Source organism: Dysidea avara, chromosome 4, assembly GCF_963678975.1.
Source record: "Dysidea avara chromosome 4, odDysAvar1.4, whole genome shotgun sequence".
Taxonomy (NCBI): domain Eukaryota; kingdom Metazoa; phylum Porifera; class Demospongiae; order Dictyoceratida; family Dysideidae; genus Dysidea; species Dysidea avara.
In genome coordinates, this window is record NC_089275.1 from 15,015,399 (window position 1) to 15,039,323 (window position 23,925).

Consider the following 23,925-nt stretch of genomic DNA (forward strand, 5'->3'; position numbering starts at 1 on the left):
CTCCGGATTTGACATAGCATAGAAAGTTACAACGAAAAAATACTTGGGCACTTAATGAGCAATTGTCAAATGCCCCATAGTGGGGTGTCAATTCCCCTTCATGCTTGTAAAGCCCCACTTACGATAGTCTTGCTACTGCATTTATGGCCAGATTAATTGATTGGTTGTTTTAATTTATACTCCACCAATCGGCCATCACTGTTCCTCCTTGGTAGAAACATACGTACACACAATAGTACACCACACAATGCATACATACACAATACAGTTACAACAACAAAACGTAAAACAAGGGGAGAAATATTAGCTAAGTTGATATCCATAAAAAGTAGTGCTGTGGAAGATCAGGAGTGTCTCATTTCAGTTCACTCAGCCAAGTATCTTGGAGTTACAATTGATTCCAAGTCTTTCAATGTACATGTCAATTCCACCTGTAAGAAAGAAAACTCAGCTCTGGCATTTCTTTGCGGAAACTTCAGATCTTTTCAGAGAAAAATAAAGGTTGATCTTTATTTAACATACGTTAAACCGATTCTTGAATATGCTTTGTCAGTATGGGCTCCCCGTACCAGATGTACAATTAATAAGCTAGAGAGTGTACAGAGACGTGCTGCATGATTTGTAATGTTGAATTATTCTCGGACAAGTAATGTCACTGATATATTTGACTCACTGAACTGGAACAGTGTTGAAACTCTAATTAAAGAACTACATTTGTATACCTTCTATAAAATCATCTATGAATGTGTAAATTTATTGCTTCCAAGTTACATCCAATGTTCTACACAAGCCACAAGGGGCAATCACTTAAAGTTCATTCAACCATCTACAGGATTGACGCGTACAAATTCAGTTTCTATCCTAATGCCATACAGATATGAAATAATTTACCTGATTATATAGTATCAGCACAATCTCTTGACTTTTTCAAAGTGTCACTCACAAACTTTATTAATTATATTCATGCATATGAGATTTACAATTATACACAATAATACTGGTTATAGTCTGATTGCAGATTAGCTGAAATCAACATGCCTGTTAATTGGTAATCTTAGGGTGGTACCAAATTGACCATCAACATCCTGCCTTACAATAACAGTTATTACAATCACATATTTACACTTGTCAGCAGGGGTAATTTATGGTTTGCCAAGTGGGTGAGCAAAACAGGTTTAAAGGCTCCTTAGCCAATAATTGGCTTGACCTAGACTCCATATGGGTTTGCAACAGTAATAGAGTATGTAAAAAGTCACCAGACTGAGTAATAGCTAGTACAGATGGTGAACTTCCACCACATGGTTGCTTTACAGTGGAAAAAACATTGGCCAAACTAGTCTTGTGACGAAGAATTTGGCTAAAGTGTGGTGGTGTACTGGTCTCATATAAATGATTTGATCCAAACTCAAGTGGTGGCTCAAAAGAAATTAGAGTATGATTAATATACTGGTGATGCATTGTGATGAGTGCTCTGTACTGCACTAGCAGTCTAAATAGTAGAGTGGCTTAGCAAAATATTGTGCACTTTGTGCAGAAAGTATGAAACTTTGCACATAGTACCTACCTACCATGAAGTGTATTTTGAGATATGGAGCCATTGCAGGTTTGACCTTTGGTGGTGTACTCTACAGTTCATTTTATGCTCAAAAGTAGTGACCTTTGTCTATATATCACCCATACAACACTTAATTTGGTCAAACTAGGTGCCAAATCGAAGATCTTTATCCAAGAAACAAGTTGATACTTGTTGCAAGCTCATAGCATATTCCATTTCAAAGTTATGGTAATTTTACCAGCAGCAAATTCATATGAAGTCAACCGCCAGTGCAATTGCACCCTTAATGTACTTTCTTTGTTTGCCATTCAATTATTTATTTTTTTAATCTAACCATGAGCACTGCAGGTTACATATACAACTAAAACGTGGAGAGATATCCAGGAGTGAGGCATAGGGGTTATGTACAATACTCCTGTGAGATAAATCAACAAACATCATAATTTATGTAGTTTTGTCGTCAGATTAAACTCAAATTTGAGGTTTATGGCTATAATTTGCTTCTGTATATATAACAATAATATTTTAATGCATAAAACTCTAAAGCTATGCATGCTACTATCAGTCACATTTGCTGAAAAGCCTTAAAAGCCTTATACATATCTAATATATCGTATTGATAGCTAATTTTTGTGAACTGACTATAGGGAGATTATGGTCCTGAACTATACCTACATCTTGTATCCCCTTAAATATATATTTGCCTTTAGAGAAACACACACCCAAGATGTGGTGGAGTCTGAGGGCATAACCAACTAGACAGTTTGTGTTTCACAATTTGGTTCTATATAGCAAAATGTGTTCCATGTTTGCAAGTATAGCTAAGAAGTTAACGACTTCAAAAAAAGTATTTTCCAAAGCTTTACAGCAACAAAAATTTAGCATACAGGTTTAGAAACAGTACTATCAGTCAGACCTTCATCTAGGAAATGACTAAAGGGGAGTCACAGTGAGAGTCGATGGTATAAAGATGTGCATTCTCAGCTACAACCTTTAAAGTACCTGAGAATGACCTTTATACAGTACCTGAGAATGACAAGAAGTAATCTCATGATTGTATTCTCAGGTACAGTTCTTGGCTGTTGTACCAGACAAAATACAATCATTATACAATATTACAGCTGTTGTTGACGTGTTCATTGAGATTTTGATTTATAGATTAAGGAGTTCATTTGTCAAAGGGGGAAAAAGGGAAGGGGGGGTAGAAAGCACCCCGTCCCCCCAAATGAACTATTATGCAGAACCCCATTGTAGTTAAAACTATTGATAGAGTAACATACATATATAATTATGAACTTTTATTTAACTACCACAAGAGAGGAGGGTACATGCCCCACCCCTGGATATCTCTCCACTTTTTGGTTGTATATGCAACCTGCAGTGCTCATAATTAGCTTTAAAAATATACAAAAATTGATGGCAGATGAAGAGTGTAATTGCGTGGGAAGATGAAGAGTGTAATTGCGTGGGCAGTTGGATTTATATGAATTTGCTGCTGGTAAAAATTACTATAACTATGCTATGAACTTGCAACAAGTATCAACTTGTTTCTTGGATAAAGGTCTTCAATTTGGCACCTAGTTTGAACACATTGAGTGTTGTATGGGTGATATATAGACAAAGGTCACTATTTTTGAGCATAAAATGAACTGTAGAGGATACCAAAGGTCAAATCTGCGATGGCTCTACATCTCAAAATACACTTCATGGTAGGTAGGTACTATGTGCAAAGTTTCATATTTTCTGCACAAAGTGCACAATTTGCTCATTTTTACTAGCTAATCCACTCTACTAAAATGGTCACCAAGCAAATAACCTTATATATAGCTATGTAGTTCTTATTTTTAACTTTCATGATCAGCTTGCTTAAATTACTTCCAGATCTTAATCATTGAGTCATCTCTCTATCAAATTCAATCTTGGCTGCGCTTACACATTTCAAAATTTTTCCTGGGGAGTATACTCCAGACTCCACTAGTTAGTCGGGTGGCACTTTGTCACACAAGCTCTTTCTCTTTTCTTTTACTATTGGTGTTTGGACGATCATGGCAGTATACACAGCACAAAAGTACTTACTTCAAACACTATGTGTGCATCCCCCCTCCCCCCACCACCACCACTCAGTCTCCAGGTTGTAAAAAAATTGTTTTTAGCCACCTATATTCTAGCACTGATGAATACATGGTTTATTAAATTTTTAATTGCAGTGGACTATCAAGAGTGTTTGCTGAAAGAACTTCTGTGTTGCTGACATCATATTACAAATCAGAGATTTGTTTTGGAAGACCCAGTTTTGGATACTGTCATTATCTAAAGTGACACTTATGTTACCTCCTGGTACTTTATCAAGCGGACCTGAATTACTGATTGTGGGGCATGTATACAGGCACGGAGTTATTCACTAGAGTCATTCACTAGCTGTCCTGCCTTATTGCAACATCTACTGAAAAATGATGAATGCAGTCTTTATTCAGGAGAATTATTGAATGGCAATGCAAAACACTGATAGCCACCAGAAAAACTTGCACAATGCCATGAAGAATGTTTAAGTGTGATATTGCTCCAGGACTTCTATCAAATGACTGACTACTATATGCATGTCTGCAACTTGAATATCAGATTAGCAAATTTTCTACACATGATACTTGTGATGCAACTTTTGCTCTATTATTTTAAATGTTGCATGATTGCAGTGCTTGCCATTGCTGTTGTATGCAGAGAAATATCACCTGCATGCATGGTGTTACAATCTTTAGGTGAGACTGTTTCAAAGTCCATTTCACTGTTATAATTATATGTGAGGTCTTCCATTGATCAAAATAATTGTGATTAAGCATAATTATGTATGTAAAGCTGCTCAGCATCACCAGCATGTGACCACTCAATAATTATCAGGATGACCCTTTCTACCAACCCAATTCAATAGACTCATCAAGTAATTATATGATCCATGGCCAGCTAAAATGATCCTTAGCGAAGCAAGAGAGGTTATGCCATTAAGTAATGGTTGAATACAGGCTATGTGATTCCTCAGGCCTGAATGCTCTCTGGATCTACCTGATCTGTGAGATTTTCAACAAAGCTTTTCAACTTCGGCCGAACTTCCTGCATCACAGGCTTTAGCCTTCTTGCAGTGTACCTATAGTGGGATAGTGAATAAAGATAAAATCCCAAGCACTCAACTTGTATTCCAGCTTATCTGCTCAACCTCACAGTCCCTATTGTGTACATTAACACACCATGTAAATATATTTCCACTCACTTTAGTGTACTCTACCTGTTGATGTACTCTATTCTTATCGATTATTTGATACTCAACTGCATGTGCATGCTAAACACATGCAGCATGACAAACTAGGGGGTCTGGGGGCATGCTCCCCATGCAGGGAAAATTTAGACAGCAGATGCTCTGAAATGGCACATGGAGGCTATTTATATATAAAACCTTTTTCTGCTTTCTTAATATCAAGAATATATCCTGGTAATTTTGTGCTACATGTTTTGATTTTATATCTACTATAGCTATTAGCTATAGCTAATTTACTTTCATGGTACAACAATATGAAAGTGAATATGATTCTCTGAGACTTTGACTGTAATTTCTAATGCATGGCATGCATGATCAATTGGCCTAATGCAATGCCATTATGCCATACAGATGACTCACTGGAACTGGCTTAGACCAAGCCAGTCCAAACAGTGGCTATATTCTATGCTGATTGTTCTATTAGAGTAATCCGATGACTATTCTATTAGAGTGTATTGCAACAACTAGCTGCTTTATTACAGTATCTCAGTCTTTATGCTAGCTGAAAAGTGTTCTATACAATGCTGGACCAGTCAGACCATGGTTTCCAGCCTGTTCTAGTATCGGTCTGTATTGCATATGCAGTGAAATTCACAGATGTTTGCTTCACAACATTTAATGTCTTGCTTGCCTCATTGATTACTTCTTTAAAATGTTTAGACCGTGACATGGAGTTATGGAATAGCACTCCTGGGTGTTTATGTTGTTCCACTGACTGTAAAAGTGTTAGAATAGACAGCAGAGGATTGTGATAAAGATCATTAGAGCAACACATTTAGATAAACCATTCCACTACTTGTGTCATCAATATACGTACAATTATACATCAATAATGTGTCCTAGAACTTGTGGAACTCCAGGAAAAGACCTTTAGATTTTCAGATGTCTCTCCATGACAATCTAATTTTTTCTGGGTTCTAGATCTGTTAACTAGTATAACCCATCTTTGCAACCATAATAATGAGTATTTGACCATATACCAACTTTAATAATAGTTTTTCTGTGCTAAAGTGTTGAAAGCTTTGTAACTATCCACTGTATAAGGCCATTGTGCACTGCCAGGATAGAACTGATTTATACCTACCTTTTAGCTTCTCTGTTATTTTATCGCAAGCCATTTGTTTTAAAAATGCATCCTCATAATAAAATTACATTTATATGCTGAAGGAGCCCCACCCACATCTTTATGCATGAAATTTAATTATAGCATAATATAGGGTTTACTTCTACCTTAACTCAGATGTTACTTATTAACTCATATGTTTAACTTTAATAAAACATATATATTAGTATATATATAGAGCTATATATCTAATCTCTATAATATTATAATAATAGATTTACTGTCCTTTTTTCTCTGTTTCACTGTAAACATGAAGTGTGCTTTGCACTCAAAAGTGTGCCTTGTGACACCAAAACAGCACATGTTGGTATCACAGAGCACACTTTTTGTGCTCAAAACACTAGAGTGTTGGGCCATACCAAATTATATACTTTAATAGAGCAGTCATATAAACTTTAACAAAACAGTCAGTTGCAACTGAAATGATTTAAATTTTTATTTATTCTTTGACCTCCTGGGTAACTACTAGAGGGTAAAATATGTTTCATGAATATTTTACCCTCTAGTAGTTACCCGTCAGGTCAAAAATAAATAAAAATTTAAATCATTTCATTTGCAACTGACTGTTTTGTTAAAGTTTATATGCATGACATCTTGATATTGACATGCAAAAGCTAAAGTCCTTCCTAAACAAAGTGATGGAACTCCATTTCCTTCCCCTTTGCTACTTACTATGCCTGTTACTGCTTGCACAATATTAAAGATAGATCACATACGTAAATTACTTTTATATTTTATTTTAGGGTTTGCCAAAACATCATAGTTAACCTGCTGCATTCATGAAACATAGATGCATGGTGAGTTTGATTATAGATCAATTCAAAGGTACATATAATTTCTATAAAATATAAATATATAATTTCTGATATAATGAATCATATATATAGCTATATGTATAATAATATTCTGTTCAAGTCCTGTACATGCAATAACAAAAGATAAATGAACATAAAGAAGGTGTCATTTAAACTAAGTGATAATATGTGAATATGTAGTATGTATGAGTTTATTTTTATTGCCATGGGCAGACAACACAGCTGGTGGTCCCCAGGGAAAGAAAAGACAATTACAGCATTTATTATTCTGAAGAAATAATCAGTGAATTTATAGAATAGATGTAGGCAAATTGTTCCACTCTTCGATTGATCTTGAAATAAATATTTGCTGGTGTGTCAACATGCATTATTGTGGCTGGTTGTAGTAGATGCATGTAAAGGATATTGTATATCATAAGTGTGAAGCGTATTTGGCGCATGATGAAAATTTTGTATAAGGTTTGTACCACTGCATGAAAGTGCAATCCAGAGATCTTTTGTCATAGGTATGTAGAATAATGAATCGATGTATGGCAATTGCCATTACAAATTACATATAACTATAATCTATTGTCACATATAGCTAAAGTTTAATTATCATTCCTGCCCACATCACTGTACCGCATTAGTAGCCACCGTTAATTTATCTATTAAGCAAGGTATGTGAAGGCTTAAGTGGCAAGAAAGCATGCAAACATACACTTTCATCCACTCAGCTAGGATGTTATTATTATACCCTTTCTGGTTGACTTAACCTCCATGCACCTCATGCATCTTCCGTAATAATTTGGCCTTTTATATAACTAAAGCTGCATCAGCTATGTTATAGGGTCAACAACATGCAGTAGTACAAATTCCAGATAGCTATATAGCTAAGTGGGTGCAGCTCATGAAAGAAACTCCTGTAATCACAGGCTTTAGCCTTCTCACAGGTCTCCAGCTACTAGTAGTAGTTAGTGGGATAGCATTTAATATGGCCTGATGCAAGGCTAGACTATGATTCAATAAACAATCAGGACATTACAGAATTATCGGGTCGACCCAAGCTTCAGGTAGTGAACGTAAGGCTAAATAAAAGTTTAAGTTAGGTAAGGTAAGGTAAGGTTGCATTAACGTCAGGTTCATTTCTCACAACGTAAGGTTCAACAAGCACAACGTAAGGTTCAACAAGCACAACGCAAGGTTCAACAAGCACAACGTAAGGTTCAACAAGCCAATGTAAGGTTGATATTTATAGAACAATGGTAGTATAATTTATTAAGGTTGGGTCATAAGGACGTATTTTTGAAACAAACGGCTTGCCATATCTCCGCGCTATCTTCCCATTTTTTATTGTGTAAACATTCTCAACCTTGTTCATATCAGCTAGTTGCTGACGCAAAGCTTTGTTCTTCTTCTGCTCTAACGGGGTATAATCTGGAGTGATGAAAACATTTCGTACAGGTGATGGATTGTTGCTTGATCGAAGCTTGAGTTTATTTTTAAGAATCATAGCTTTATCTTGAGTAGAATTGAGTGCAACTTTTAAAAGCCTGGGTTTGTCAGATCATTTGCCTAGCCGAATGGCATTTTGAATAGACACAGTGACCAATGCAGGCAGGCGGTTCATTTTCCATTATTCATTATATAGATATTTCCACTAATTTTCGAGATTCATAACTACTATGCAGGTGAGAATACAATAGAATTATTTAAACTAAGAACCTTAACAGTGAAAAGCTAGCTAAATGGGCTTTCTGAATGCTAAACTAGTTACTGCTATGCTGCCTATGCAGTCACAGGATAAATAATGAATATTGACAGCAATAATGAATGACCATGCGGGAAGAGAATCTGCATGCAGGAGGGAAATGGGAAACAATGAATTTTCTTGGAGTGGCCTTATCAAGAATTTTAAAGTTTCATGTAACGATCATAGCTACTTAAAATGTCTACAACTTGACTCTGAAGTGCACAGGGCCCTCTGTTCAGTGCGTGTAAGTCACATACCGGCTGAGCCACCTTTTAGTGTACAATACCCCCTCCTCCGAAAACCCTGCAAGATCTGCAACTGTACATTTACACTAATATCGCCAGTAGTCAAGTTTAAAGGTTTCAAACAAACTGTGTACTCACTTCTCTGAGGTATTCTCACAGCTTGACTGTTTTTCGTTGTCATCTGTGCCGTTCGCTGTCGTTAATCACGAGTCACACCCTCTATCTCACGTGATACGTTTTTGGTCACAGTACTGGTGGTCCTTACACTTGTAGAGGTCGTATATATGGTAGTCTCGCGTGGCCCAGAACCACCTGGGATGGCGCTTATCGATTAGAGGGTGCTTAAGGCAGCTTATAGTCTCTAATTGATAAGCGCCAACCCCGAAAGAAAATAGTGGTGTGGCCGAGGGTGTGGCTATAGATATATTAACCGCTTAGTAGCCAGTATACCGGTATATCTATGGTCTGGCCACGAGAGACTCATTGATGTAGTTCCGCCAACTAGTCTCGGTGAGCCACACCACTTTGCATTTGTGTGGCCCGGGGCGGCCTAAATATTTCGAGGGAGAGGATTTTTCACTTTTTCAGGTTTTGACGGTTAATAATAAGGTTGCTATTATGGAACACTTAAAGATGATCAAATATTACTGCAAGCAGATAGGACTTCAATTTTGGACCAAAGACTCATTAATTAGTGTATTATATTCTGTCAAAAAATCAGCCCTATAACATAATAATTATGTATTGTAGCTAGTTAACTGTTTGCTGTGTTTATTGTCTTTGTAGTATCTCTATGTGTACTTTATGTTGTTGTATGTATGTGGGCTCCTCTGGCAGGGAAGAGCGGCCTTGTCTGACTGTTTAGATGTAATAAACAATTAACCAATTGCAATAAATCAATCAATGTTTAAACATCTAATGGCAGTTTTAGTAATGCATCTAATAATACCACGATAAAAGACATTACTGCTGTAGTATGATAATATTATGTAAAGCCATTGGAGTGGTCAATGATGTTCAGTGTGATTACCAACAGAATAATGTGTAGAACAACACCATCAAAAATATTTAGTTGTTCACTTTTAGCTATATGGTATTACTACCAAATGTATCAGAGCCATTATTACAGAGGCAACCAACATTTGATATTAAAATAGCAATGATTATCTGCCAACATATCACACAGATGCAAACCAACAGAACTTGTTCTTGTAGCAAGTTCCAACAGTGGCAATGATTCTAATGAAGTTAATTTTGTGGTTAAGAAAATTTAATGGTTGTAAAAGCAGTATTGTACCCAATTACAATCACTGGTTCACATGCAATGGTTATAGCAACAAAAACCGCATGACGTACATATGAATACTCAATATTAGGAAGTAAGTATAAACTTGATCAATTCTTTAGCGACCTCATTAGCAACAGTGATGTAGATGTTATTGATGTGTAGGACAGTAACAAGATGTAGCATATTGCATTAATAACTCCTCCCCTACTAACAAATGATGTTATTTTGGTAGAATACCTTGCAGACATATTGATGATGACTAATATAGACAACACAGCCAGTGGATGTACATGATGAATGCGTTGATCAATGCCACAGGCACTCAGTCATAGCTACCTTGCACAAAACAATATTATGTAGTGCTGAAAATTAATGATCGTGGTGTTTTAGTGTTCGAATACTCTCTAGAGTTAATGATATATAGAATACTAGCTACTTGTAGTCATATATACCCATGCATTTGACATGTTTTATAGCTACTGACTTTAAAAATAAACCTGGATGGCATCATGTGAGATTGACTAACAGGCTTACAGTTATGGGTGTCCAGTTAAATGAGTTGTCCTAAAATGAAAGTAACTGAATTTCAGCAATCTTGCTTCCATGAGGTATCACACTACTAGAAAATTGCAAGCTGATTATTCCATGAGATTTTTGACAATCCATTATACGTAATATGATCACTCAGTAGTGTCTATGGACTATCCACTTCCTGCTATAAACAATATATATATAGGTCCTGTGAAGTTTCCATTCACATAATTGTAAACATGCTGGGATACTAAATTGCTGTCCAAGCATTACATCTTGAATAATGTATGTACCGCTAGCATTTAGAAGTGCTGTGGAAGTAAGTTTATCAGGTGAGGTTATAAATAACTCATTGCTCAATGTAAAACTTGGGTGATCCATTGCACAATTGAGACAAACTGAAATACACCAAATCACCTGCTGTATTATACATGGTCGATCTTAATTAGTTTTGAACTATCAGTAATGGTGGTCAATGAGATCTGTGAGTATGGCTCCACCATATCTTGCATGATAAATGTGACCTAGAAGCATTCAAAAAGCTTACATATGAACCTTCACCTAGATTGATAGCTCCATGCGTTATGTTCTCAAACAATACAGCATATTAATTATGTTTTCATTTTGGCAAAAGACAGAAAAGGCCTGTACCAAATCATTCTAGTAAACAGGGGGTGTTTATAATCTCTTATCACAACTAGACAAGTTGCCTACTACATAGGAATAAAATGGGAGAGGTTAATGATTTTCGTACTACACCTCTAACATTCAATATATTATTAATACTAAGGGCTTCATTAACTGGCAGGGCATAACTAGGCTAAAATTTACTGCACGGGTAGCTCCAGCCTCCAGGAATTTGTTAACAGGTTCCAATTTTTCTGTTGTGGGCACTCTTACATCTAGGGGGCTCTGGGAACATGTTCCCCAGGAATTTTATCTTTAAACCATGTATTCTAAAATTAAATCTTGAAACAATGTTCGCAAAAAATTGTTTAAATAATATAATTATGTTGATATAGGAAGCTTATGCTTGCTCGTGCTAGCATAGTATCAGGAGCGAGATGAGTTAATTAAGAACTGAAGGCTGGAGCTATTCTAATTTTAATTTGAAGCATACACTATAGCAATTCTGAGGATCTGGGTACATGCCCCCAGGAAAATTTTAAAACTCTGAGGTAGATATTTTCACCGTGTTGGTACAGGTAAACTATGTCACTTTAAAATCTACAAAATTGACTGTTCTATTAAGGTAGTTAGCTACTCTATTAGAGTATACTTTTGATACCTTTGCAAATCAATGCAAAATCTTGCCTGAATGTACTTGACCAGTTTCCTGAAGCCTCACAACCCCTCCCCCCTTAATCCCCCTGTGCTACTCATTGCTTGTTAGTAATTAGTGTAGACATGTTTGTCATACAGTTATAGCCTCTCGGCACCATTCTTTCTTGTTAAGTATGAAGTTCACCAATATTATTATTGTGTATATACACTGTATGTTACAAAAAGTTTACAAGCACTTGTAACTAATCATTAACTGAGCATCATTACAATAAAAAGTACTTAAATAAAGGGGAACCTACTTGAAATGCCTTTTGGCCTAAAGTAGGGCAAAATTTGTACCTCAGCTGGTAATAGCAATTAAGACTTTGTTGTAATGACCCATTCTAGCTTGTAAAATTCCTAATTTTATCTATACTGTTAAAATTACATATTGGGAAAATGCATATGATAATAATAAAAGTCATGATTTCTAGTTACATAATTAATGTTCTATCATTACAAAAAATGCAATCATTGTCACCTGTATAGTATCAGCAAAAGGCCAATTAATTCTGAAATCTTTAAATTCTTTCAATTCTGAAAATAGTTTTTTGCATCACATCTTATTTTTAGTGCTCCAAAATGAGAAAAATTTCTATTAACAATTTGAATACAGAGATATTGAACTATGTTTTATTTACAGCAAAGCTACAATTTAATTTTAGCTTTACCACTAATTTTGCTATAAGGAAGTATCACTGCGTCTGCAATGGCAGACTGCGAAAATTCTACCTGCACTTCTTATTATTATTATTATTATTGTTACTGAGCAGACAGCACAGCTGATATGCTCAGGAAAAAAAAAAAAGCAATCATAAAATGAATCTTATGGCATCGGTTGACTCAAAAGTACAATTTTTTTCTCAGAATAGCTAACCTTAAAAAAACATTCAATTCTCAATCAATATAGAGTATAGAAATTAAAGAAGTCATCCATGCCAAATACTTCCTCCAATAAGTCCTGGTCAGAACACCAAGACACACGATAGTGTGTCGTGCGGCCCGAAAAGCCGGCGCGCCACACCTTGAGTATATTATAACAGGAAGAAAGAAAACGCGATTTTCACACCTTTGTATCTTGATGATCCCTTATCCGATTGGAACCAGATTTGCTACAGAGTTTCCCGCCAGCTAGGGGAGTCTTCATTCCAAATTTTAAGGAAATCGCTCCAGCCATATATGAGCTGCTAAAGTTGCGATTTTTTTTTCTTCGTTTATTTTTCTTCTTCTTAGTCTTTTCGCACACTTGCAAAAGTTGCTATAAAATGCAAATGCGTACTCCGATCGCCTTGAAATTTGGCACACAGAAAGGGAGTCCAAAGGCAAATCCTAGTATCAACTTTGGTGCAAATCCGATGAATGGTTCAGGATTTATGACCGATTATTCGCGTAAAACAAGATCTATTTGTTGTCACGCCTACAGCCAGGGTTAACCGCTTCATGGAATGAGTTGAAAAGTGCTATGTAAATGGAGTAACCATCGTAGGAGTGCCCTTTAGTGGTTTGAAAGGAATCGAGATAAAGAACATGGAGATATGACACAAAACCCAACCTGTGTCACAATTACGCGTTCAATTTTTATGAATAAAAAAGTATAAGTTTTCACGCCTAGCTACTAGGCAAACCGCTTAGAGCAACGAGCTGAAAATCGGTATATAGCTGAAATAATCTTCATAGAAAGTCCTTACAGTAGTACAGAAGAATCGGAATACAAACCACTGACATCCCCAAACTGATTTTGGTATGCTTAACGTCATAATGACATTATAGGGGGAAGGGGATTCAGCCCATGACGTTATTAATTTTTATTAAAGCAATAATAGTGTAAACAGCTATAGAACAGAGAAAGTGATGTGATTAAGCAGCTATACTGTTTGTAGACTATGTTTTCAGGTAAAGAATATAACGTTTTGTGTTTCTATTGCCAATGCATTGTTTTCATAGTGTGACGTTAAGAAGAGGGGGGGGGGGGGGGGGTTTGAAGTTAGCGTCATTATGACGTTAAGTGTACCAAAATCAGTTTGGAGATGCCCCCTTATGATTCCAAAGCCAACTCCGTGTAGCAAATACGAGATCGAGATACTCTAATAGAACAGTCACCCTAATAGAGCATTCAGCTAATTTATTTACTCCATTATAGAATTCTATTACATTGCAAGTTATTCTGTAGAAAGTTCAGCTGCAAACAGTTAATCTTATAGACAGTTCAGCAAGAAGCAAGTCACCCTATAGAGAGTTCAGCTACAAACATATCACTGTAGTGTTTCAGAACATTACAAGTCATACTGAAGAGAGTTCAGCTATAAACAAGTCATGCACCCTGTAGAGAGTTCGGCTACACACTCTCTAGAGAATTCAGCTACAAACAAGTCACTGTGGAGAAAGTTCAGCTACAAAGAAACTACCCTGTAGAGAGTCCATCTATACAAATAAGTTACCCTATAGAGATCAACTGCAAACAAGTAACCCTGTAGGGATTTCAGCTACAGACAAGTCATTTTATAGTTTATACAATGTTCAGCTACATACAAGTCACTCTGTAGAGAATTTTGCTGCAAACAAGTCACCATATAGAGAGTTCAGCAACCAAAAAACCACCCTGTAAAGAGTTCAGCTACGCAAACAAGTTACTCTGTAGAGAGATCAGCTAGAAACAAATCACCCTGTAGAGAGTTCAGCTACAAACAAATCACCCTGTAGAGAGATCAGCTAGAAGCTAGACACAATATAGGGAATTCGGTTACAAGCAAATCACCCTGTAGAGAGTTCAGCTACAAACAAATCACCCACTGTAGAGAGATCAGCTACAACCAAATCACCCTGTAGAGAGATCAGCTACAAACAAATCACCCTGTAAAGGGTTCAGTTACAAAAGAATCACCCTGTAGAGAGATCAGCTAGAAACAAATCACTACATAGAGAGTTCAGCTACAAAAATTCACCCTGTAGAGAGATCAGCTAGAAACACATCACCCTGTAGAGAGTTCAGCTACAAACAAATCACCTTGTAGAAAGTTAAGCTACAAACAAATCACCCTGTAGAGAAATCGGCTACAAACAAATCACCTTGTAGAGAGTTCACTTACAAGCAAATCTACCCGTAGAGATATCAGTTACAAACACATCACCCCCTGTAGAGAGATCAGATCACCCTGTAGAGAGTTCAGCTACAAACAAATCACCCTGTAGAAAGTTCAGGTATAACAAATCACCCTGTAGATAGTTTTGATACAAACAAATCACCCTGTCAAGAGTTCAGCTAGATAAAAGTCACCCTACAGAGACATCAGGTCACCCTATAGAGAGGTCAGCTAGAAGAAGTCACCTTGTAGAGAGTTCAGCAACAAAGAACCCACTCTGTAGAGAGTTCAGCTAGAAACTAGTTGCCCTATAGAGAGATCAGCTAGAAACAAGTCACCTTGTAGAGAATTCAGCTACAAACAAATCGCCCTGTAGAGATTTCAGCTACAAACAGATCATCCTGTAGGTAGTTCAGCTATAGATACAAGTCACCCTGTAGTAGGAAAAGTCACCTTGTAGAGAGATCAGCTAGAAACAAGTCACCTTGTAGAGACCAGCTACAAAGAAACCATCCTGTAGAGAGTTCAGCTACAAACAAATCACCCTGTAGAGAGTTTAGCTATACAAGTCACACTGTAGAGAGTAGTCAGCTAGAAGAAGTCACCGTCTAGAGAGATCAGCTAGAAGCAAGTTACCTTGTAGAGAGTTCAGATACAAAGAAACCATCCTGTAGAGACAAATCACCCTGTAGAGTGTTCAGCTAGATAAAAGTCACCCTACAGAGAGATCAGTTCACCCTATAGAGAGATCAGCTAGAAGAAGTCACCTTGTATATAGAGATTTCAGCTACAAAGAACCCACTCTGTAGAGAGTTCAGCTAGAAACAAGTCACCTTGTAGAGAGATCAGCTAGAGGAAGTCATCTTGTAGAGAGTCAGCTAGAAACAAGTCACCTTGTAGAGAGTTCAGTGACAAAGAAACCATCCTGTAGGGAGTTCTTCTACAAACAAATCATCCTGTAGAGAGTTCAGCTGCAAACAAATCACCCTGTAGAGAGTTCAGCTACAAACAAATCAACCTGTAGAGAGTTCAGCTACATTTCAAGTCCCTTAGTAGGGAGATCAGCTGCGAACAAGTTATCCAGCAGGGAATAATAGACACGTAATAAATATATGTATATAATTACTGATAAAATCAAACACAGTTGAAGTATTAAAAATCTGCTTTGTTTTTTATTCTTCTTGTGGTAAAGAAAAAGGATAGGTTAAAAATGCCCCAAAGCCAGCCTATGGCCAGCTTTGGGGTATACAAATACAAAAATAAGTGATGTCTAATCAAAAACAGCCAAGCTGTAAAAAAGGTGTGGCCCCTAAAAAGGCCATTGTGAAAAAAGATGTGAAATCCAAGGTGGCGGCCAAGAAATGGCTGTGATGGTAGGGTAATGGTAAAAATTTTAATAACGACAATTCAGGTGAATTTGGTGCCGAAACACAAATTCACATGACATGTCGTTATTAAAATTTTTACCATTAACCTACCATCACAGCCATTTCTTGGCCACCACCTTGGATTTCACATCTTTTTTCACCATGGCCTTTTTAGGGGCCGCACCTTTTTTTACAGCTTGGCTGTTTTTGATTAGATATAAATTGTCCAGTAAGACTAACAGAACTAAAGGCTAGGCTTTCTCCAACATGTAACTTGCCCGTCTATAATTAAAAGCAACTGTTATAAAGCAATGGTGAAATTTATATTGGAACATACAGCCATTATTTCCAAACACTAACAAACACAACACTTGTCAGAATTAATGCAGACAAGAACGGAGTCGCTATAATGATGTTTAAATAATCCATCATCTTGTTGACATTCCCATTAATTCTTACCTGATACCTGTACTAGAGGCAACAATATGAGATTTATGCAACTGATGACAAGAATCAAGTTTTATTTGTATTTCTTTTTCCTCTCTGCTATCAAAATTTGGAATTCTGTACTCCAATATGTGATTCACTCTAAGCAATTAATTAAGTAGCTAATTGTAGTTTTAAAATTGTTTGTTTGTGATCTGTGTATCTTATTATTATAAGAAGTCTGCACAGTTACTTAAAAAATAATAAGCCAAAACTATGTTGTAAAACCTTATCCATTTAGTGCTGGAGGCACACTGATGGAATGTGAGGTCATAATATGAATTTTTACATGCTGGAGCCACAAATGCAATGGATGTACTTTTTGGCATCATTATTTTGTGGATGGAAGCAACTACTTGTATGATAGTAGTATGCAAATCCTGACAAAAGTGCACCAGCAGTGCATCATTTCAAAGGTGCCAAACATTAATTAGCTACTGTTACAGTATCTTGCATGGTTCTTCAGTGAACCCAATTATTATTTAGAGAAAAAGTAAACTACACTTTTACAGGAATGTTCTCTGGTACAAAATTAATGTTAATGACAAAATATATACCACAGTTGTCTCTAGTAGCTACTGTACATTTTCAGTGTACATACAGTAAGTTTATTATAAGAAATCTATATGCACGAATTACAATGCAGGGAATCCAGTTTATGTAAACTATACTGTCTGCATGCACACAGTCAAAATAGTTATACTGCCAATCTTCACTTTGTGCACACTACACAAGAGAGAGCACGTCCACCATCAGTAGGCACATATGGCCCACTTGCATGAACTGTGTAAAATAATGGTACAGTTTCAGAACTTCCACTACTTGGTATTTGCTCAAGATTTTTGTCGATACAATTATAATACATGCTACTGCCTTCATGACTATAATGTCCAGCCATAATATAACCATCATATTCTTTGTGCCAACTATCTGGACACATGTAATGAGATGGAATCATTATCTTACTACTTCTTCCTGTTGCCTCACAGAGTGAACATGGCATGTGGGCACATGATTTTTGTCCACTTTTTCAAACTTCCGAGACTCATAACTTCATATACCAATATGTTATGGTAATGAAATTTTTATCACTTAGCAAACATGTAAGTGGCTTCATGATGCAAGTTACAGAATGAAAATATTTTTTTGTTCCAGTACTGAGATATGACCTTTAGTGTGATAGGGTGTAGTTTGTGCCCACATGCCCTGTTTTCGCAGGCCCAGTCACATATGGACATGTAGTGTTGCCCCATCTGATGTAACTGACCACTTGTGGACAGCCTTTAGTGTTATCATCTTCATTATTAACAGAGCATTCCTCAACTTTTCTTGTGGTTCTCACACTGATCTCCTTACTCATCATCTTTGATTCCAGTCGCTGTACTTTAGCAAGAAGGTAGGAGACTAGTGGAGAATCAATGTCTTCATCACTGATTTCCACAGCATCAGCAAGGAAGATGACACAGAACAGTATCTGAAGAAATGTTTTCATTTTGAGCTGAAAGCTGCTGCAAGGATTCTCAAAAGTCTTGCAGCACTTGTTAATCTACTGTCTTATATATGCATGTGGCTAACCAACCATGTACTGTGTAATGTATGTATTAAATGATGGGGATGTAGTAATTCATAATGTGCTGTAGGCATACTAATTTACCCATTTAGAAGCACTATAACAAATGCATCAGGGCCACCAATGTGGCTTTAATTGTACAGCCATTTTTACAAAGAGAAATGTATTGCAAAGTTACTACAAATGTAAAATCAATGTTTGTATCATGCTGACAAGTAGAAAATGTAATTCAAATGTATTTCAATTTTAGTAACTAACATTGAATTTCATTTAAAGAGCCTGTTATGTGACAGTTTGTGCCTTATTATTATTCTTGGTCATCATGTGTGTCTACTGTCTGGTCTTGGCAATGACAATCAGTTTAATTAAGCTTTACATGATTGTCTTAACTATATTATATGAAATGTACAATATATTATGTGCATGATAGTGATGTGCGATTTGTGATATACATCAATATAATATTATCGTGATAAAATTTTCTATATCGTGATATGATATAGAATCTTTGTATCATGATATAAGCCTAGGTATAGATTTTAACTATAATTAGAGATAAATGTACCTAAGATGTCTTGTACACTGTACTTTTCTTGATAAAAGTGCTTGCAATGTTGTATTTTAATCTTGTACTTCTAGTACATCAGTGCTACAATTGTACATGTCATCAGCATAAATACACAAGCTGAGTGATGAGTTTGTATATATCGTATTGTGATATATTGTGTGCAATAATCATGATAGGAAAATTTCCTATATCGCACACCACTAGTGCATGATAACTGTTGTTATAAACCTGAATCATGTGGCATCATTGTTTAGCAATTAACATCCATTGAAACAGATGTAAACATGCCTCTCTGTTACTTGCTATCGAAGACTTTTGTACATGTACATATTCTGTGTGTGTGTGTGTGTGTATGTGTGTTTATGTACAATATTCACATGATCCCAAGTAGGGGTGTTAGTAAGGTATACTAACAATTAGAAAACTGATTTTCAACAAGCAGCCATACTAAAAGTTGGAATGTTTTGGCAATGGTGATAAAGATGGTCTGGTAATAATATATGTACTGTACCATCACAATCACGGTAAACAATCATAAAAAAGGATGAGTTTAAACTGATTTTTAACATTTCAGTTGATTGTATATTGTCAGTGTGGTTGCAAGGGAACATTGTCAGAAATGAAGTATAGATAAGAACTCGTAATCTACATATATACAAGGATGTTTATATTCCTTTGTAATAAGCTGATCAAGAATATGCGTAGCATTGCAAATTTTGATAGATACTGAAACAGTAGTTCCAGAATACCAGGCTATTTAGCTACAAATGAATGATGCAATTATGCGCATAAATTTCAGTGAAGATCATGTGTAGAATGATAGATTGGCATTATAAAGTTAATAAATCTTAACAAATGCACTTGCATAGTGCATCATTGCAAAGGTGCCAACATTTAGTTACGTATATCAATATTCTTCACTGCTAAATATCCACATAACTAAAAGCAAGGACTTATAAAAAAGAAATACTTTTGGTACAAAGCATAATCAATAACACAGGATTATAATAGACATCGTGTCAACTGTACTAAGCAGTCGTCTATCATAACTAATGAGAGCAATGTAAATATATACAAACAAATGTATGCAGGAAATACAATCCGTCCAGTTTGTACATTGCACAATATTGCAATAGCTACACAGTTCATATTTACTTTGTGCACACTACACAAGAGAGAGCATAGCCATCATGAGGTACATATGATCCAGTTGCTTTAACTGTGTAAAATAATTGTACATTTTCAGCACCTCCACTACTTGGTATTTGTTCAAGATTTTTGTCAATACAATAATACATGCTACTGCCTTCATGACTAAAATGTCCAGCCATAATGTAACCATCATATTCTTTATGCCAACTATCTGGACACATATAATGTGAAGGGATCATTATTTTACTGCTTCTTCCTGTTGCCTCACAGAGTGAACATGGCATATTACGATACAGGGCATGATTAATGGGTCCCCCACTTCGATATTCGACAGCATATGCAAATGTATCTCCGTGTTGATTATTTGAATAACGCATTGGATTGGGAGGCAAGCACATTAAATTAGATGGCGCACCTTTATGAGTATAAAGACCTCCTACAGCAGTTCCTTTGTAAAGAGTGTTAGCTCCATATGGACATGTAGTGTTGCCCCATCTGATGTAACTGACCACTTGAGGACAGCCTTTGGTCTTATCATCTTCATTAGTGTCATTATTAACAGATCGTTCCTCAACTTCTCTGGTGGTCCTCACACTGATCTCCTTACTCATCATCTTTGCTTCTAGTCTTTGCACTTTAGCAAGAAGGTAGGAGACTAGTGGAGAATCAGTATCTTCGTCAGTGACCTCCACAGCATCAGCAAGGAAGATGATACAAAGCAGTATCAGAAGAAATATTTTCATTCTGAGCTGACAGCTAGCTGCAAAAGAGTCTCTCTGTATATCAAGAGTCTTGCAGTACTAGGCTACTCTGCTGTCTTATATATGTACGTGACCATACAATCATCTAATAATGTACTGAGTGTTTAATATGATGATGTTGTACTAATTGATAACATATGTCATAAATTATTATTATTATATGTAACACTTTCACACCTCAGATCAAAGGAATTCCAGAGGATACGTTTGCCATGTATACCTCTTTACGGGAGACATCTAACTGTACACTGGTGTGCATTGAAATGTATCCCGGCAAAGTGCCAAGAGGCTGCACTTCTAAAAGAGCAAGCCACTTTAGTCAAAGCAAGCATGGCCTTGCTGACGTGATGTGGATGAGGTAGTAGTACCACCGTCTATTTGCTTTATACTTTATACAAGCACAAACTGAAATTTATTGTGAGAATAAATAATATTAATGCTCACATGATGATTACCACAAATTGAAGTGCTGCCACAAGAAGCACTCAAATGAAGGTCTGGTAATTATTACACTGTATCATCACAATCATATAACAAACAATGATAAAGAGAACAAGTTTGCCTAAACATAAAGTAGTAGTAGGCAGCTATCATTAATACAGTTATGTACATACAGTAATAACAGTGTGCAGTTGCAAGTTATTTGGAGTATTGTTAGAAACGCAGCACAGCTAAAAACTAAGATTCAATGTCCACGTAATACATACTGTATGTACATACAGATATGTATCAAAATTTTTATGAGCTGATCAAGAATCACAAATTAAACTTAGTATTATTGCAAAATTTGACACTCTTACCTTACCTTATAATTACTGTCTAACTAATTAATCAAATACACATACATAACTAATAACACACATGATGTATATTCTTATTTTGATTTAATCTGCACAGAACAAATTAGCCATTGAACATCTGTTGCTACAAATGTCAAAACCTTCTGCCAATACCAGAACAGAAAGTTATTATATCAATATCTCAAAATGTAAACAATTTGAATAACTAAACAGTTTTTTTTAGTGGCTCTAAATTCTGCTGAAGGGAATGATTTGTCAGGGAGTAGTGGATAACCATAACGCCAGTTGTCTGCTATGATCCACAGTACAAATTACATACACATGCTTGTACACCACATGTGTAGCTAAGATGTAATTTAATCACCTAAGAAACAAGTTAGGCACCAATGCTCATTCCATGAACATCTTTCTCACAGATATGTACTATACATCAATGTGTTCATCCGATTTTAACATTATCAGTACTGTGACAATGTACACAAGGGCCACTTTAAGGAAGCAAACTACAGAAGCTGTATTCACATACAACATACCTGTGCCATAAGTAGCTTAGATTCATGTATAGTTTTGACTTTTGAGAAAGATTCCTCAGTAGGGTTTAGGTTGCTTGATCAGGAGAATATGGCAGTAGAAAATTAATGGACAAGAGCACCAGTTTCTTCAATTGTGCTTACTGCTGGTCCAGTATGATGAATAGATGCATTGTCTAAAATGACAACACTGACTGTTATGGCTATTGCAAAGGGCTGTAGAACATAGTTATCAGTAATACATGGTGAATACTTGACTTTATTGCAAAAAAAAGGCGATACAATTAAAATTACTGATGAAACAATGGACAAACTAGCTATAGCTTGATTTACAGTAGCACTGGTGGTAACAGAATTTATGCTAAAGGTCTAGCATAGCATAGCTGGTTGGTTTATTTTGTATTCTATCACCATTAAATTAAACATGCACAATTTGTAGAATAGATTACCATGCAGCAGAGCCAGAGTGTCCAGGTGTGTCTACCACTGAAGTAATCAACAAATTACAAATACAATACATTCTTGTGTTAATTATACTACACTATACAAATGAACTGAGTACTCACAACCTAGCCAAGTGATTGGCATATCCACACAACAAACACTGTATTTACAGTGTGTACACAACTGGACATGCAACTGGCAAGCATATATGTATGGATTTATTTATCGTTACATAGCCACAAAAGTAGCTACAATTAGCTATTGTAGACAATTTATAATCCTATTGTAATGAGACCAGCCTATATAACCAACATGTATCCAACTTACGTAATTGTCCACTATATCATGTAAGTAACATTGTGTACAACTTTTTGGGTGAGAAGGTTTTATTAATGGATAAGACAACAATTTCAACAATTTTAGTACGAGTATCACTTGGATTCCACACTATATCCTCTACAGTGTATACGGTATCCCTGTATGTATACAATTTCACTTAGGTGAGATTTAGGTTTTCCTGCAAGCTGCAATTAATAACAACAGGATGAGGTGGACTAATCATTTGACCAAGAGTCCATTAAAATTTCACTGTCACAGCTAGAACCAAACTATAACAGACAAAACATGTTGTAATTATTTTGGAATAAACCATTAACATGCTAACTCGAGCATGTACAAGCATACCACAACACATTACTGCATGCTTTCCTACACAAACCGCCCTTCCACCGCACCAAGCTCTATAACATTACGGCATGCGACCACAACATAATTATTACAACAACACATCACTTTACAGACCAGTTATAATACAGACATACATACATACACATACAACTCTTTGGGGGAGGTAGGGCAACTGAAGTATGATACACTAGCCCAAATAGGCAATGAGTATGTGTTATCACTGTCACAGCAAACTTTACATAATACATCCAGTATTACTTATGTCAAGCCAGCAGCAGCAACATTCAGCAACCACATTGCAAACATACAATTGTAACAAGGATTAGCACATTCAGTTGTGACACATTAAATTTAGCATTTTGTGATAACACACACATACAGAGCCTTGGACTAGGCAGTTGTTGACTTTAATCATTCAGCAATTTGTGCCCACACCTCAGTTACCAGAAGCAACATATAAGAAAGCAGGCTATCAGGGTGGGTGGGTGGGAAATTTTGATATCGTTAACTTCACAAGCTTAGATCCTCTACTGCCTGAGGAGTATTCCAGGATCATTGACC

General features: G+C 36.2%; 3 protein-coding genes across 3 annotated transcripts in view; all 3 read right to left on the reverse strand.

The window, feature by feature from the left end:
* Positions 1–8,970, reverse strand: part of LOC136253164 (uncharacterized) — a 53,217-nt gene extending 44,247 nt beyond the window's left edge. Inside the window, exon 1 of the mRNA XM_066045793.1 lies at positions 8,916–8,970. The gene's annotated coding sequence lies outside the window, so the exon portion shown is untranslated. The remainder of the gene's footprint in view (positions 1–8,915) is intronic.
* An 8,594-nt stretch (positions 8,971–17,564) lies between these two features.
* Positions 17,565–18,344, reverse strand: LOC136253591 (uncharacterized). The gene is made up of 2 exons (XM_066046258.1): positions 18,120–18,344; positions 17,565–17,834 (listed from the first exon to the last, which is right to left on the reverse strand). The coding sequence occupies exons 1-2, from the start codon at positions 18,342–18,344 to the stop codon at positions 17,565–17,567; spliced, it is 495 nt and encodes a 164-aa protein (XP_065902330.1).
* Positions 18,345–20,141: 1,797 nt separating this feature from the next.
* On the reverse strand, positions 20,142–20,885 carry LOC136253592 (short-chain collagen C4-like). Its single transcript, XM_066046259.1, has one exon. The coding sequence runs from the start codon at positions 20,883–20,885 to the stop codon at positions 20,142–20,144; it is 744 nt and encodes a 247-aa protein (XP_065902331.1).
* Between the last annotated feature and the right edge of the window lie 3,040 nt (positions 20,886–23,925).